At 41.7% G+C, this 17,620-nt stretch overlaps 1 protein-coding gene across 1 annotated transcript in view; it reads left to right on the top strand.

Annotated features, from left to right (window-relative positions):
- Positions 1-17,620, top strand: part of CUBN (cubilin) — a 270,536-nt gene that overhangs the window by 116,346 nt on the left and 136,570 nt on the right. Inside the window, exons 28-30 of the mRNA XM_029955578.1 lie at positions 7,615-7,796; positions 12,541-12,715; positions 14,144-14,313. Coding sequence (XP_029811438.1) covers positions 7,615-7,796; positions 12,541-12,715; positions 14,144-14,313 — 527 coding nt within the window. The remainder of the gene's footprint in view (positions 1-7,614; positions 7,797-12,540; positions 12,716-14,143; positions 14,314-17,620) is intronic.

Raw genomic sequence — 17,620 nt, 5'->3', positions numbered from 1 at the left:
ATGCTCAGCCAACTGAGCCACCCAGGCACCGTACTTTCTATGTTCGTCTCTAGATTGGGCCTGATACAATCATTCTCACCTATTGTAAAGAGTTGTTAGGAATTTCAGATAAAATCATCACATGCTCATTAAAACTGGTTTGAAAAACCATGAGCCAGCATGCAAATATGAACGAACTAGCTTTACTGTAGCTTAATGGACAATTGATTTCTTACCTTTCATTGAGAATCCATGAGAGCTATTTAGCTGATATAGTGATTCCGCCTCCAAGTCTTTCTCTAATCTCACCTCATGTCTCGATAAAGTTTTGTTAAATTATAACATACAGAATGTATTCAGTGATTATCCCATGCCAGGCAGTTAGCTAACAGCCTTACTTTGATTATTTCATTCAGTCTGTGCACCAGCCCTATGGTGTTAAGTATTAATGCTGTTACAGATAAAGAAACTGAGATGTGGTTTATATATACAATGGAGTACTACATGGCAATGAGAAAGGATGAAATCTGGCCATTTGTAGCAAAGTGGATGGACCTCAAGGGTGTCATGCTAAGCGAAATAAGTCAGGCGGAGAAGGACAGATATGATATGTTTGCACTCATAGGTCTAACAGGAGAAACCTAACAGGGGACCATGGGAAGGGGAAAGAGTAGGGGGAAGAGTTAGGGAGAGGGAGGGAGGCAAATCATGAGAGACTCTTGAATACTGAAAACAAACTAAGGGCTGAAGAGGGAGGGGGAAGGGGAAGGGGAGTGATGGTCATGGAGGAGGGCACTTGTGGGGAAGAGCACTGGGTGTTATATGGAAACCAACTTGGTAATAAACTATTATAAAAACAAAAAGAAGCTGAGGACTAGAAAGGTTAGTTATCCAAGTTGTAACACAGCCAAAGCTGGAACCCATTTGGTCTTATGCCATAGCCTGTCCTTTACTTGGAATAGTATTATATTTTCAGAAGTTTTGCAACTTAGCACGCAAATTACACAACTCGGAAGTCACGTTGTCTCCTCCACGAAAATCTTCTGTTACCAGTGGGCTACAAAGAGCCGCTCTCTATTTCTTCCAAAGATGTCTCCGTCAAAACCCTTTATTCATCACTCCACTGTCTGCTCCTTGGTCAGCCTTTTAAAAACCTTGCTTAATTATTTTCCCTCTGTTGACCCCTGAAATGCTATCCTAAATCATTGTCCTCTATTTTAGATTCCTAAACCGCAGTTACAGAAAACATATTTATTTGTCACATTTTGTTATTCATTCGCCCAGGCAGGTAATGAGATGACAGAGAGAGTGCTGGAAGTCTGCACATCACCTCCTGTGCTACTCCCTGATAGCCATGGGCTGATGTGACTTCCTTCATCTCCAACTTTGTCTGGCCTCCATCTCTCTTTCCTTCCCCTTCCTGTGATGCCCCTCGTCACCCTCCCCCAAAGGTCATGGGCATGACTGTCAAGGACATGATATTCAGACAATCGCATAGCCACCCACGACGGTGTGCCTTCTCCATAGTTTCCTTAGGAGTGACATTCACACCTGTGTCTGTACCATTATTTCTGCTCTAAATGAGATGTTGACATCTGTGTTTTTCCAGAGCCTTGTTGTTTCTGTCACCAGAATGGGTGGATAGATTTAGAAACACATTTCCTTCTGTGGTTCATTCAGAAGAAAGTGTATCTTAACAAGAGATTGTCAAGTGTTAAGCCCCACACCAAGGGAAGTAGTGCAGTGAACAAAACACTTTTTCCTCTTCTGGGCCTCCAACCCCCCAAATTTAAATTTAACAGAAAAGTAAAAATGAGGATACTCATTTATGTAGAAAGATTTTAGTACTGGACATTAGCAACACTGATAACAACCATAGAGATAAAGCACCTTTCCAAACAGGTACATTTTTGAATTCCATAATCTTTGTTAAAAACAAAACAAAAACCCACCTTGTCTTTCTACCACAGGAGGTGCAGAAATAGTACATCAAGTAAAATGAGCAGCCATGCTAAGCAATGTGAATAAGACATTGACTGATGAGGCAGCAATAAACTTAGCTGTTGATTCATGTCAGCATTTGGCACATGTTTTCTCTTTTTTAGAATTACACACAGTGAGACATTTCGATTGTCTTTGTAGTTTTTTTCCTTGATGATAGGCTAGTATAGGTTTTAAATCATATTTCTTATATTGGAACAGACTCCCTTTTCCACACTAATTAAGTGGAAAATGATGCCTAAATCAAATTTGGAAGATTTACATTATACATTCTTTTAAAACTCCACTTTTAAAAAATCTTTTTAATTTAAAAAAGAATTTATTTTAATGTTTATTTTGAAAGAGAGAGAGAGAGAGAGAGAGAAAGAGAAACAGAATGCAAGTGGGGGAGGAGCAGATAGAGGGGAGACACAGAATCTGAAGCAGGCTCCAGGCTCTGAGCTATCAGCACAGAGCCCGATGTGGGGCTCAAACTCACAAACTCAGATCATGATCTGAGCCAAAATTGGATGCTTAACCAACTGAGCCACCCAGGTGCCCCTGCTTTAATTTATAATTTAAAAAGTTCAACTCTTGGTGTGACTTTCTAATTTTCCATGTTCATCCATAATTATACCAGTCCAAATTTATGTTGTAATGTTTCACTTTTAGCCTAATGATAGCTTGGATTTATGAAAGTATCAAATAAATTAAGTACGTATTTAATTTTTTGGCTAATAGAAATTTTCTTTTTTGTGAATATGTCTTCTCTTGTCACTAAAAGAGAACACAGAAAAAGCCTAGACATGGGGCACCTGGGTGACTCAGTCAGTTATGTGCCCGACTTTGCCTCAGGTCATGATCTCATGCTTCATGAGTTCAGGCCCTATGTCAGGCTCTGTGCTGACAGCCTGGAGCCTGCTTCAGATTCTGTGCTGCCCTCTCTCTCTCTGCCCCTCCCCCACTTATTCTCTGTCTCTCTTGGTCTCTCAAAAATAAATGTTAAAAAAAAAAGAACAAAAAAAAGAAAAAACTCAGACATCATTCATTTTTTGTTTTTAAAATGTATATTTTGACAGATTTTCTTTTGTCTGATACCATCTACGCATTCATCAAAGAATCCCAAAATCAAGGAAAAAGTGATAAAACCCAAGAGAGTGAGGCATAGCAGGCTAAATGCTGATTAAAATCTCTTATCTGTGGACTGGAAATAAGTATCAAAAGAGAATTATGTTAACATTATACTACTGAAACTAACAAAATTTAAAATATCTTTTAGCAACACAACATGATCATTTATTTATTTTCATTTTTTTATTTTATGTATTTTATTTTTGAGAGAGAGAGAGAGAGAGAGAAAGAGAGTGTGTGCAAGTAGGGGAGGGGAGGGCAGAGGAGGGAGACACAGAATTGGGCAGGCTTCAGGCTCCAAGCTGTCTGCACGGAGCCCAACATGGGGCTCAAACTCATGAATCATGAGATCATGACCTGAGCAGAAGTCAGATGCTTAAGCCCCGTTCACTTATTTATTCTTATTTGTAACTTGCCACCAATTGATAGGTAAAGGATACAATTGAATTCACTATTTTTTCCCAAATCAAACTTTTGAAACTAGTCTTTGCAAACTGAAAAAAAAGCAAAAGGAATTTAATGATTCACAGAAGGGCATGTAGGGATACCACTTTTAGGTCTATAAATGGAGTTGTTGTGTTTTGTTTGTTTTTCTTTCCAGAAACATTAAATATGCATGACTTCTGTATCACTGCTTATAGTATTTCATATGCTCAATATTTACTGAATTAATGAATAGGAATTGGAAAGTTATTTCTATCTCTTTCAGGATGTAGAAATGCAGAAGCAGAGTTAAATTTCTACTGTAGTTATCAGAATTAATTTTATTTTCCAGTACTTTATAGTTTTACCATAAAATACCACTAAATTACCTTATTTTATTTTGCATTTGATGTGAACTTTTAAATCAAAGTTTTTACCGTTCCATATGTTAAGCCTCGGAGGTAGTGAGTGCACAAAGGGTAAAAAGAAAGAAAGCTTCAGATTTTTCAAGTGCCAAAACTCTCTTTTCCTGCCACACAGTATTTTTACTCCAGTAGGGTACTTTTAATGATACTGGAATTTGTCTTTAAAAGGCACACACATAAGTGCTATTCACAAGAAGAAAACATGACAGATTTAAAATGCAATTTGGCTTTGTATTTCATAAACCTTGTTTATGTTTGTTTCAAATCTCAGGGGAAAGTACACTGTGGATCTCCAGAGCTGTAAGTGGGTAAATAAAGTAAGTGCTGTAATTTTGCAAAGCATCATTGCATGCCAAGAGCCTAAGAGTATCATTCCAGCTTTTACACTGACTAGTTTAAGGGTATTCATATCCTGGTATTCACTAAGGAATTTACAAGGTTACCTAAAACCATTGGAAAAGACAATGGAAAATGTCAGGCAGATTTTTAGATGAATCAACTACGATTAAAAAAAAAAAAAGCTTGAATCAAATTGAATATCTGGTGAACTGAAGTGAAATAAAAATGAGAGACGAGATACCCAAGCTTCCATTTCCTTGTTCTCTTTCATGAGATGCGGCCACCAAGGTATTCGCCTCCAAAGATTTTTTTTCATTGAATTTTTTTTAATCTGATAAGCTGGTCTCAAGAGCCACAGGAGCTGAAAATGTAGGTTGGAAAGACAGAGGGTGTGGCAACGGAACCCTTTTCTTCCCTGTGATGTATTTTAGCAGAAGGTGCAGCATCCTTATTATTATGCCAGGGGGCATCGTTTGATGATGAATACAGTGAACGGCACCCCCCACAGGTGTGCACTCGTGCTGAGTAAACTCTGCTGATTTTGGCTTCAGGAATGTTTTCCATGTGTTGTTCTAGTAGGAAAAATATTTTCTAATCTTTCATGGCATTCATGTTTTTTTAACATTCACCACCGTCTATAAACAATGTCAGTGCGTCTAACTTTTAACCGTTATTTTTTCACGGACCTTTAATCAGAAATAAAGGTAGGGACTTCCGGGCCACAGGAAAGATACTATCCTAGGCAACAAACTTGAAGTCTGACATCACAGGTTTTCAAATGGAAGGAGGAAACGGGCAGCTCAAGAACGTCGTGACCTTTTGAGCTGGAGTCAGATTTCTTTACTAAATCGAGATTCTTAGAATTCTCCTCAGCTCTTTTCAGCTAAGTAGAGATTCAATATGGAGAATATTTCTTCTGAATCTTTATAAATCCTTTTTCTAACCCACTGTACAGGGCACCGCTGCACAGGGTGGACAGTAGACATGACCTCAGCTTTAGGGGCCTGTTTGAAGTCACGGCAGGTTAAATGCACTCACGTGACAATGCACATATGTTCATCTTGGAGTGAGGAGGTGCTATCATTTTTCTTCAAGTTTATTTATTTATTTTGAGAGAAAGAGGGAGCGAGCACAAGAGGGGAAGGGGCAGAGATAGAAGGAAAGAAAATCTCAAGCAGGCTCAGCGCCGTCAGTGCAGAGCCTGATGCGGGGCTCGATTTAACAAACTGTGAGATCATGACCTGAACGAAAACCAGGAGTCAGACACTTACCTGATTGGCCACCCAGGCAGCCCAGTACTATCACTTTTTTAAACCCAAAAAGCCTTGGTGCAGAATAAGAGGAGGTACTTGGAGGAATTTACCAACCAGTGAAGAATATGCTGAAAAACAAAACAAATCAAAAAGAGATGACGAAGATATATTGACAGAACAAACAATGTGTTTTAATCACCAAAAATTGCTGTTGGGACAAAAACAGGTGATCTCTCTTTTCCTCCTAATTTTATCTTTATTTCTTTTCTAATTTGGTCATGAAATTTGAGCCTTCCTCAAATTTTACTTCTTTCACAAAGTTTTCTCTCCCTCTCCGTTCTCAAATCTCTGTCTGAATTCCTACAAACTGCGTGAGTCTGCAGAATTTGGTAATTAAGTCCTTGGGCTGCTATCAGATTGCCTGGACTGGTGTCCTGCTCCAAGCACTTAGAAGCCAAGTCACCTTGGACAAGCCACTTGACCTCTATTTCCATTGATTTGCTCACTTGAAAAATGCAGATAATAATAGCTGCTTTACACAGTGACTCTGAGTATTCAAATGGGGGAAAAAACTGTAAAACACGTCTAAGCCTATAGTGGCAGTTTTTCTTGCTATAAACCGCATGTCACAATCTTTGGTTGTTTGTTGTAGTGATTTGCCTTAATTACTTCCTAAGCCATAATATATAAACATTCATAAAACATAACCTTCAGGTTTGGCTTCTCCATGCTTGGATTTTATATGTCCAGTTTCTATTTGTTTAGTTGGTTTTCAATTAAAAAAAATTTAACTATTTATTTTTGAGAGAGAGAAAGACAAAGTGTGAATGAGGGGATAGGCAGGTAGAGAAGGAGACACAGAATCTGAAGCCCAGATCGGGCACAGAGCCCAACATGGGGCTCAAACTCACGAACCTTGTGATCCTGACTTGAGCAAGAGTCAGACACCTAACGGACTAAGCCACCTAGGCACCCCTGTTTAGTTGATTTTTAGATAAAAGTTTTGTGGGTCAAGACCTGTATCATTGACTGTTTTTGTCTGTAATAGACTTTATTTTTTAGGGGAGTTTTAAGTGCACAGCAAAATCGAGTAGAAGGTCGAGTTCCCATTTACCCCTGTCCCGACACACGCACTGCCTCTCCAATTATCAACATCTACACCAACCCCCGACCAGAGCGGGGCTTTTGTTACAATTGGTAAACCTACAGTGGCACTGCATGATCACCCAAAGTCCACAGTTTACATTAGGGTTCACTCTTGGCTTTGTGTCAGCCTGTTTATTTCTCCTCTGCTCTAGTCCCGGGCGGCTGCTTATCATTTTTACTGTCTCCATAATTTTGCCTTTTCTAGGATTTGGTATTCTTGAAATTATATAGTAGAGGGGCGTTTCAGACTGGTTTTTTTTCAATCATTAATTCCTTCCATATCTTTTTCTGACTTAGTAGCTCATATGTTGTCACTGTCAAATAACATTCCATTGTCTGGATGTACAATTTATTTATCCTGTAGCTACTGAAGGACTTCTTGGGTGTTTCCAAGTTCTAGCAATTACGAACAAAGCTGTTATGGATGTATCATTTATTTTTTTGTTTCCTATAGTCTCTCCATACAAAGATAATGGTTTTTAGCTCTTAGTATTCTAGATCTTAGGTCTGATAAGGACTTAGAAATAACATATTGCACACACGGAAACTGAAGACCGAGAGGCATGGCATTTCTAACCCTGCTCTCTAGTTCATTTACTTCCTACCATGAAACTCTCTCCTAAATATAACGAAGACAATCTAAAAATTGGAATACCATCTAAAAAATCTTACCAAAGCTTTGATGCAGAGAGAATAAAGACTGAGAATTTTTGTACCCAATATTATAGTCAATGTATTTTTTAAGAAGAAGTTTAGTTAAGTTGGAGCCATGATTTTTTCTCATTGTTTTCTAACCACTTAATTATAACTTCATTGTAACTTTATTGTAACCTAAGTTAGGCATTGTGCGTTTTCAGTTATCTTTTGGACAGCTGGATATTTTAAGTTTTCCTAATGGCCAGTGCCTACTTTGAACTGACTGAGCCTTGTTTTAACAGGCTGCGGTGAGGAATTGTCTGGGCCCACGGGCACCTTCAGCAGCCCCGGATACCCTGTCGTGTACCCCCCCAACAAGGAGTGCATCTGGTATATTACCACAGTCCCTGGGAGTAGCATCCAGCTTACCATCCACGACTTTGATGTGGAGTATCACGCAAGGTGCAACTTTGACGTCCTGGAGGTAGGAATTTAGATTGCTTTCCAACACATTCCAGATTTGGGGTAGAACTGGAGATCGCTGTGCAAGGCTCCCTGAATTATTTGCAGGGGCCAGCGGTGTTCTATTTTTAGACATTTTGATGAGTATCAGTTCTTGGCAAGTGATGTTTACAGGCACATGGGGTTAATAGTTAGAATCTCCCTGAAACCAGTGGCTCTTGAAGGACTTGGGGGAAGACAGTTGGGCGAGGAGGGGCTATCAGGAAGGTGGACAGGGGGAAGGAGGGCGAAGGATGACAAGCCAGTGATGGGAGCTCTTGTGGGCCACTTGAGCTTAATCCCACTGGGACCCTGTGAGGGGCCATGAGGACTGCTCATCAGAACCATCCCCTTACAGGTGGGAGTCTGAGGCACTGGTCCCCCGACTCCTGTCCCCACTGATGGATTGTACTGCAGGTTGTTAATGCCCCGCACTTCAGTCTGAGAAAAACCCCCTTAGGAAAGGCAGTGAGGAGGCAGAGGATAGAGAAGGGGCAGTCTTGGGGATGAGACCACAGCTTTACTCCAAGGGGGTCCACGCGGTACAGGGCACAAAACGCAACACCGCTGCCCAGGGTTACCTCAGATCATTGAGATGACCTTTGAGGATGCGTTATGATCAGCCGCTTACTGCAGGGCTCTGGTCTTGGGGAACCCAAACTGTCTGCAGCATTTCGTGGCTCCCTCCAGGCAAAGCGCCCATCCCATCAGCCCTGGAGATTGCTCGAGTGCTTCATGACAAGGCTTCTGTACATAGTAGAACTTAAACTCCAGGAGAGCCTGGGAGTTTGTTTGCTTGTTAGTGTTGGTTTTGCTTTCCTGCTGTACCTGCCGCAGAGCACCCGGCAAATAGCAAACACTTGATGTATATTAGTGGAATGAATGAAAACATACAAATCCCTGACTGACGTACCAAAATAATGCACCTTGGTAGTGGCTTGCAAAGGGACTTGGATGTCCAATTTCCCATTTGAATGTTAAACTAATCCTGCGAGGTAAGAAAGGAATTTTGTCCCCATTTTATCCTGTCCAAATAGAGGCTCAGAAATATTGGTGGGTTTTCCATGACCCCGAGGATAGTGGATGGAAGAGCTAAGACGTGAATTCATCCGCTACTCGGTGCTGCGTCTAAGCCAGTACGGAAAGATAGAGGTGAGCAGCGTGCAAGATATTGAAATGAGTGGCACGGACCTCATAGGAACTTGAACACTTAAAAACTTCACTTGCAAAATAAGTCCGTTCCTGGAAAAGAAATGGGGTTCCTGAACCGTGCCCTCACTGATGGACCCAGAATCACAGAACTGCATTTAGCAGTGCCAGGCTCTCTAAAGGAGGGTAAGGCTGCAGTAAGTGAGATCAGAGACAGAGCTTGGGTTAAAACCTCTACCCTGGTCTTCATGGAAGTACTGGGTGTGGCCAAGTCACGAGTCCATCTCAGAAGAGGAACGGGTTTTAGGGAAACACGGTGGCTTTCGAAATTCACACTCCCAGGATGAGTAGGAACAACACTCACATGTGGAAGGTTCAAAGGGTCCTTCTTGCCAGCAAGGAATTTCTCAGTGGCATAAAACCCCTTAACTCTTACAAAGGGCTGGCAGCGGGCTTTTCCACAGTGATGTGAAGTGTTACAAACCCTTCATTTTCATATTCTGAAGCGCATGTGATTGTTGCCCCCTTGGCAAAATGTAAATGGGTTCATTGTGCTTTGCGTTTTGTCCCACCCATTACGCGAGAAAGCGGACTGCGGCTGCTCCTTGCAAAGCAGCCCGGGGACCCGGGGACGAAGCAGGGTCTCCAGGCAGCTGCATTTAGGCAGGGTCCCGTGTCCGCACAATAAGGGCTATGAGCAGAGGCTGCAGTCAGCCTGGGGCTTATTTATATTAGGACTAGGTGATCTCCCGAGTTCCATCAAAACCAGGGTTTGGGGGAGTATCTTGAGCCCCCTAAGTATTTTGGGAAAGCTTACTTAAGGCTGAAATGAGTAACCCCTTACCTTTTGTTCGGCACCCTTATCTGAGATCCTGCACCTGCTCATGTCGGGTGGGAAGTGCTGTAATAGATTCACACTAATGATGATAAAAGGATTTTTTTCCATCTCTCATACCATAGCTGCTGATAACAGGCTAGCAATAGGTTTCAAAATGTCACCCCTGGTAGGTATGTGGCCTTGAGACACTGCTGACTTTCTCCACCCACCTATTCTCAGCCTCACCTTATCCGTTCCTGTGTGAGCACAGGCAGGAAGGACCTCTCTGTCACCAGGTATCGGGCGTATCTGGGCTTCTCCAGATTTTACCAAGAGCCAGTATTTTTTCCTCTCGAAAATCAGTGTGCAGACAGTGGCCGGTTGCATTAAGCAACAGCCGTTTGGTTACTCATAACCCTGGAATGCTGACTTGATTGTAACAATAAATGGAGCTAACAGAGCAGAAAGAAATGTTCAAAACAGATTAAAACCATAGGCTTTGAAATGCTCTATATCCTGAGCATTTGCTAAAAACACATTTTTTAATCTCTGATCATCAGACCCGTGTTCCCTTCCCCCCCAAAGTTTAGTCATACACTCTAACCGAATGAACCACACCCTGAAATTCTTTCCATCTTTTTCCTCTTGTGAAGAGTCATGCGTTAACTCTTGGTTTTATTTGTGGAAGCCAAAAAAGTACCATTCTATTATTGTTTGGGTCATGGAGACACGCTGGCTGATTTTACTTCAGTCTCTGAGAAAGAAGCCTGAACCTGCATAAAGCAGAAAAGGAACTCCATACCTTGGTGCAATAAATCAAGACAATTACTTGGTGTGGTCAGTGTATTCCCTCTGGTCTCTGTGCGCTGGTCCGTTGTGAGCCCAGCCCCGTAAGAGGGAAAGCAAAGAATGTCAAAAGCGGCAGCGTTGATTCTTTGGGAGGGACTCATGCCCGTTTTGTGTGTGATCTTATGGGGACCCTGGGCAGGGAAAACAAAGAATATTTTGCCGACGTGCAAGTTTTCTTTGTCAGAACTAAAGCCTTCTGCTCAATGTTCTCTCCAAATATGTGCTGTTGATTGGGTGGGGACGATTAGGAGCACATGCTCTGAGGACTCTGCTCTGGGTCGGGGATGGGGGTGTGGGGGGACTGGCACGTCCTGCAAAAGGCAAAATACACTGTAACCCAGAAGCAATCTGTTTCTTCCGTTTGCGTACGTGTCCGTGTAAAGGGCCACACAGCCCTCGTCCTAAAGTCCTGCTTTTGATGGGACCTAGGGGGCCTCACAAACATAGCTCCTCCTATGAAAATAAGCTTGAAGCCATCCGCCTGCTTCATTCCTTTGCAATTAAAGCACTTGTGCTCAGCCCTTTCTGGAACAGCAGCCTCATTCATTTTGGCCTTTCCTGCATGGCTGGGGGGAATTAATCAGACAAAGAAATCATTATAGATTCAAATCACACACTCCTCCCTGAAAGTAGGCTTCTTGTTCTGGCTCTCTCTTCTCCGGGAACACTTGAGTGATTCCCCTTATCAGTCAACAGCTGCCCTGAGGGTGGGCGAGGACCTGGGGGCCGAGGTATGGGGGGGGGGGGCACATCTAGGTGGGAGGCTGTGCAGATTTCAGAGGTGTGAGGGCACTGGGCACACATTCACCCTGCCTGGCTTTCCCTGGTCCGGTTTGGACCTGGAACACAGAATTATGTGGCGCATACATGTGGGGCAGAGGGAAGAACCCAGATACTGTTATGTCTGAAAACTGTCATCAAAAATAGGGTTTCTGCTACAAATAAGAGTTTGGCAGGGCCTGGCAGTGAAGGTCCAATCCTGTTTGATTCTTATCTTCCTGTCCCCTGTTCCCAGCGGGCCAGGCAACTGAGAACCCCATGGGTGAGGAGTCAGAGACCGGGCCTGGGCTGGGTGCAACCTGCCTGCAAGATGTGGCTGTGAGACCCGGGGGCACTTGCCGGGAGGATCCTAGTCAGATAGCTGGGTGCAAGCCTGAGCCGCCTAGGAGATGGGCGGACACTTGAGATGGGGCTCCAGGGAGCCATTCAGACATTGGGCAGACTCCAGGGCAGGTCCCCAGGGGAAGTTGGCTGCTCTTAGTCATGCCCGCGCCCGCGAGATTCTGGGAGTGGGTTCAGAGAGAATCTGGGGGAGTCCCTTCTTGAGAAAACCACAGAACACACGGATAGAGGTTGTATGTTCACTCTCTCTGAAGAAGCAAAATGTTACATTAAATACCCAAGCTTATAAAGTATTCAGATTGCAAAGGGGAAGATCCTAAAAAATGCAACTAGGAGATCCAGGCTTCAGAGACTTGACTTTCACCAACACCATGGCTTTATGCTCAGACTTTTCATGTGCACCCAGAAGAGTTAGAGAGCCAGGCTTGATACTGTTTTATCTGCAATGCCTCTGCCAAAGAAAGCAGGAAATCCTGTGAAGATGTGGAAAGAGGAAGAGACAAGATAGGGAAGATTCTGGAAGAATCTGTTCAGTGCAGCTCTGCAATTCTGACTGAGAAAATAAGCAGGCATTTTGTGGGTGGTTGAACTTGTGCATTCCCAGGGCTGAGGGAGTGCCTTTGAAGATCCAGCTCAAGTTTAAAGTTCATCCCCACCCAAGGAGACTGAGATTTCAGTGTCTAATGATAATAGACTCCTAGAGCTGGTGGTAAACAGAGCCAGGGAAACGGTTATCCTTGCTTAAATTTCTCTCTTAATTTCAGTCCTTTTTCTCTACACCCCATCTTAGGTCTACGGAGGCCCTGATTTCCACTCTCCCAGAATAGCCCAGTTGTGTGCCCAAAGGTCATCTGAGAGTCCCATGCAGGTCTCCAGCACCGGAAATGAACTAGCCATCCGCTTTAAGACCGACAGCTCTATAAACGGGAGAGGCTTCAGTGCCTCGTGGCGGGCGGTCCCCGGAGGTGAGTGAACCAAGGAGGTATCTCGAACACTTACACGCAATCCTTATACATTTTATGAAGTGATTGGACAGAGGTGTGAAGCCCAACACAGTGACAGCTTTGTGTCTCCCCGGATGGCAAACACTGCCTTGGCATTTCCTCTTCCCTAAAACATGTGATAGAATTTAACTGCCAGAGTCACCTTATATGTGAAAACTAGTCTATGCAAGTATGCAAGTGCATGGTGAAAGCCGAAGTGGGGCAATTGGCTAGACTAACTTACCCTCCAAGGTGAACTCGAGAACGTTCACCGGCATCAGGAAAGTGCTAAATTACTCCTTGCCATAGGCTAGATCTTCAGATGCCTGGCATTTGCCCAGGCTGTAAATGTTGTTTGTGGATTGCAGGGAATCACCAAGTATTACGTAGTGACTTTCTGCACAGGATCTTAGGCAGTCTAAAAATAGTTACCTGTTCCAGATTTTTTGAAATAAAAAGTTAATGCACAAAAATATTTAAGCAGATGTTAACAGGTACAACTACTAAGAAGAGGCATGTTTACTGGATGATTACTATGTGCCAGGCATGTAGTCTAACAGCTCTGTGAGAACGACTTCATTTCATCCTCACGACCACTTTTGAGGGAAGTTTATTTATTAACGAGGAAATTGAAACTTACCCAAGGTAGTGACTTGTCCAAAGTCACATAGCTAGAAAATACCAAAGCAGAGATGTGACCCCAGGATACCTTGTGTCCCTACTTTTGGAACCCTAAGGTGATACAATAAGTTATATTAAACCTTTCCTAAAGTTAATGATGCATGAATTTAATGAGGATTATATATATGGTTATATACACGTAGTGTTTAGATTACCCAACTATTGTCAATTGTTAGAAAGTATTTGCATTTTTCCATTATAGGTTTATATTATCATAAACCCAAGAAATGACAAATCATAGAGATAGACATTAATAGTTATTTCTTTGATAATAGCATAGGAATAAAAGGCTGAATAAGGTAACAGGTCCATAATATTAAATGTTAAGAGGCAGATAGTAAATTATTAAAAATATGCACAACTAAACTATCAAAATTCTTAGGAGATGGTATTATTCTTACAGTATATTATATTTTTAGAGAACAAGGAAAAAGCATTTTATGGCTTTATGAGAGCATGGTTTTATTTGCGCTTATGTTTGAGTATTTTAAAAATTACTCTTGGCATCAGTATTGAAGTTATTTGAAGTATCTTCTTGTCATTCTTCTTCATTCTGTTGGGATGAATGATTTAATGGTGAATATTCAGTTCTGCACCCTGTTTATATCATCAGCTACATAAAACTGGTGGTCAAACAAAGCATCATATCGTCTGTGCGACCAGGTAATTGGGCAAACTTTATCCATCAGGGACTCCTCTCATTTTTGAACTTGGTTTTCCTACTTTCAGGTTGTGGCGGGATATTCCAGGTTCCCAATGGAGACATTCATTCTCCAAATTACCCCAGTCCTTATAGGAGTAACACTGACTGCTCCTGGGTCATTCGAGTGGAAAGAAATCACCGTGTTCTCTTGAACTTCACTGACTTTGACCTTGAACCTCAAGACGCTTGTATTACGGTAGGTGACACAAATTTCAAGCATTGTCTCTTATCAAGCCTGGACCAAAACATTGCTATAGAAGCCTATTTAGTAAATGTACTAGTTATGGATGTTTTTAATGTCAAATCATAGGAAACCCAATTATTGGCAACTTAAAATAAAATGATGGTTATGTTTTTACCTAAATACAAATCAGGAGGTAGATGATCTCAAGGGTTTTTTTTTTAATGATTTTTATTTATTTTTGAGAGACAGACCGAGACAGTGTGAGCAGGGGAGGGTCAGAGAGAGAGGGAGACACAGAATCTGAAGCAGGCTCCAGGCTCTGAGCTAGCTGTCAGCACAGAGCCCGACGCGGGGCTCGAACCCGTGAACTGTGAGATCGTGACCTGAGCTGACGTCAGACACTCAACCGACCGAGCCGCCCAGGCACCCCATCAAGGTTTGTTTAGCAACTCAGTCTCGGTGCTGCCAGCCTTAGTGTGTTGAGTCATCACTTTTTGTTTGTGTCCTATGGCTAAAAGGAAAAAACGTCCTACCTGAGTACAGGTGCAGAGAAAGGGAGAAGGAATAATTCTATTTGTTTCTATTTTGTATTTTTTTAATCAAGGAAGAAAATTTTCACCCAAGTCCTCTTACTTGCTTACATCATTAGCCAGAATTGGCCGCAGGCGAGATTAAGGAAGCTGAAGTGGAATGAATTTATCAAAACTACTTAAATTGATTATTATTAAGTCTCTGGGGGTTTTCACAGGATTCTACTTTTCTTGTGCTCAGGATATCTCCATCTGCTACTTGAACAAATCAATGTCCCCTAGGACCCAATAGATTTGGGGATGAAGGTGGAGGAAAGAGAGGTGGCTATTAATTGGTCAGATGACCAAAGTTTCTGTCCCTACTTTCAGCTTTAAAATATTATTACCTGAAACTGAGGCTTTATCCTTGATGTAAGAGTGAATGAGAACGTATTTCGAGATTTTTTTTTTTGCTTTTAACTTTTTTGGTTACCTGAAAACAAAAGAGTTTTCATATTTCATTTGTATTTTGAGACATTTCATTCAAATATAAACCAGATTCTCTTGGCTAATAGATCTTTATATTGTAGTTTCCTGACAGTTTCTTACACAACTTCAATTGGCCTACTTTCAAATTTCACACACACACACACACACACACACACACACACACACACACACACACAAAAACCTCAAAAGTTGTTTCACATTTTTCAAAGTAGTCCGGTCATGGTATGATGTCAGATACTGTTTTACAAGATTAAATCAGTAATCTCCTTAAAAGATCAGTTGATTTATGACTATATTCATCTTCTAAGTCAGTCTTCAGAGTCCAAGTTGGCAAAGCACTGTACAGACATAAAGTATAGAACATCTACTTTATGTAAAGGTAACCCAGACCAACTCTCCTCAAAAAAACAATTTAGGGGCTCCTGGGTGGCTCAGTCAGTTAAGCAGCTGACTTTGGCTCAGGTCATGATCTCATGGTTCATGGGTTCAAGCCCCGCGTTGGGCTCTGTGCTGACAGCTCAGAGCCTGGAGCCTGCATTAAATTCTGTGTCTCCCTCTCTCTCTGCCCCTCCTCACCTCAGGCTCTGTCTCTCTCTGTCTCAAAAATAAATAAGCATTGAAAAAAGTGAAAAAAAGACAATTTAAAATTTGTAAGTTGATATTTAAAAACATCTTCTTAATGCAGCAAAGGACTGACAAGATAATATAAATTCTTGAGTTAATATCTGAGAGATGTGAGCCTCATATCTGGAATAGCTTTTGTCTATAGGGCGATTGCCGATCCAGAAGGCATTAACAGCACCTCTGTGAGCCTCTCCGGGCAAATAGGAGCCAAGTTTGAGGCCAGAGCCAGAACAGAGTACAAGTCCTGGGAAACCATACCATATCCTAGGTAAAACAAAATCAAAACAGCTTTCGCAGAGACTGTATCCCCTCTTCAAGCCACCTGAGTGGCCCCCAAAATCTGAGGGGACCCTGGCTGAGAGGGGACCTGTCCTATTAATCCATCCCTGTACCTCTGGCAAAAGCAACTTAGAATCTTCTTCAAAGGGAGATAAAGTCATTTCATTTCTACTCATAATTTTTCATATGCAACAGCCAGCTCACTATCAAAGATATTCATGTACATGAGGAGGTGATACAACATCAATGAGATACAATATGAGTAACAGACAATGGAAACAAACACACGAATATGGCAGATCGGTAAACAGTTATGATTACCAAGCTCATGGGGATAAAAGTCAAACTTGAAATTCTCAGCAAGGAACTGCAAACTATACAAAGTGACACTGCAAATATGGAAGAGAACCAACGAAACTTTTTAGAACTGGGTAAAATATAATAGCTGAAGTTTAGGTCTCAGTGGAAGCGAGTAGTTTTGTTTGTTTGTTTTTGTTTTTTGTTTGTTTTGTCTTTTAGACAGGTTTGATAGAGATGAAGAGCAAAATCGTGAACTAGAAGATAAGGCAAAGGAATCTATCTAGGAAAAAATCACAGAGAAGCAAAAGGATGGAAAATATAGAAGAGAGGTTAAGACATATAGAGGATGCTTACAAAAAGTATAATATACATTTAGTTGTCACCCAGAAGGAAAAGTGAGAGATATAATGGAACAGAAACAATATTTGAAAAGCTAATGTTTAAGACTTTCCTAAAACTGATGAAAGATGTCACATTTCCAAAAACAAGAATCCCAAGGAAACCAAACAACTAAGCAAGTATAAATGGAAAGAGAGAGAAATAGAAATACATACTACTCTAAAAAAACTAAAGATAAAAGGAAAATGGTACAATCAGCCAGGGGCGTGGTAGGGGAACAGATTGCCTTTTAGGAAGTGGCAGAGTAAATGCTGATTTCTCGACAGTGATAATTAGAAGGAGAAGAGTCAGGAGCGTCTGGGTGGCTCTGTTGGTTAAGCACCTGACCCTTGATTTCAGCTCAGGTCCTGATCTCATGGTTCATGAGACTGAGCCTCACATCGGGCTCTGCACTGACAGCATGACACCTTCTTGGGATTCTCTCTGTCCTTCTCTCACTCCTGTGAGCTCCCTCTCTCCCTCTCAAAGTAAATAAATAAGCTTTAAAACAGAAAAGAAGGCAAAAAGACCATGGAATGTTATCTCCAGTCTAAAGAAAGCAAATAACTACCAACCACGAACTCTGTACTCTCCTAAAATAGTCTTTAGGAATGAAGGTTAAATAAAGCATTGAAACAAACAAGGGATCTTCAAGAGAAGTTCAAATGGGCCAGAAACAAACTGTTTACCTCATTAATTTGCCCACAGTGGGCAATTCC

This window comes from Suricata suricatta, chromosome 10, assembly GCF_006229205.1.
Source record: "Suricata suricatta isolate VVHF042 chromosome 10, meerkat_22Aug2017_6uvM2_HiC, whole genome shotgun sequence".
Lineage (NCBI taxonomy): Eukaryota > Metazoa > Chordata > Mammalia > Carnivora > Herpestidae > Suricata > Suricata suricatta.
This window is presented reverse-complemented; position numbering and strand designations above follow the sequence as displayed.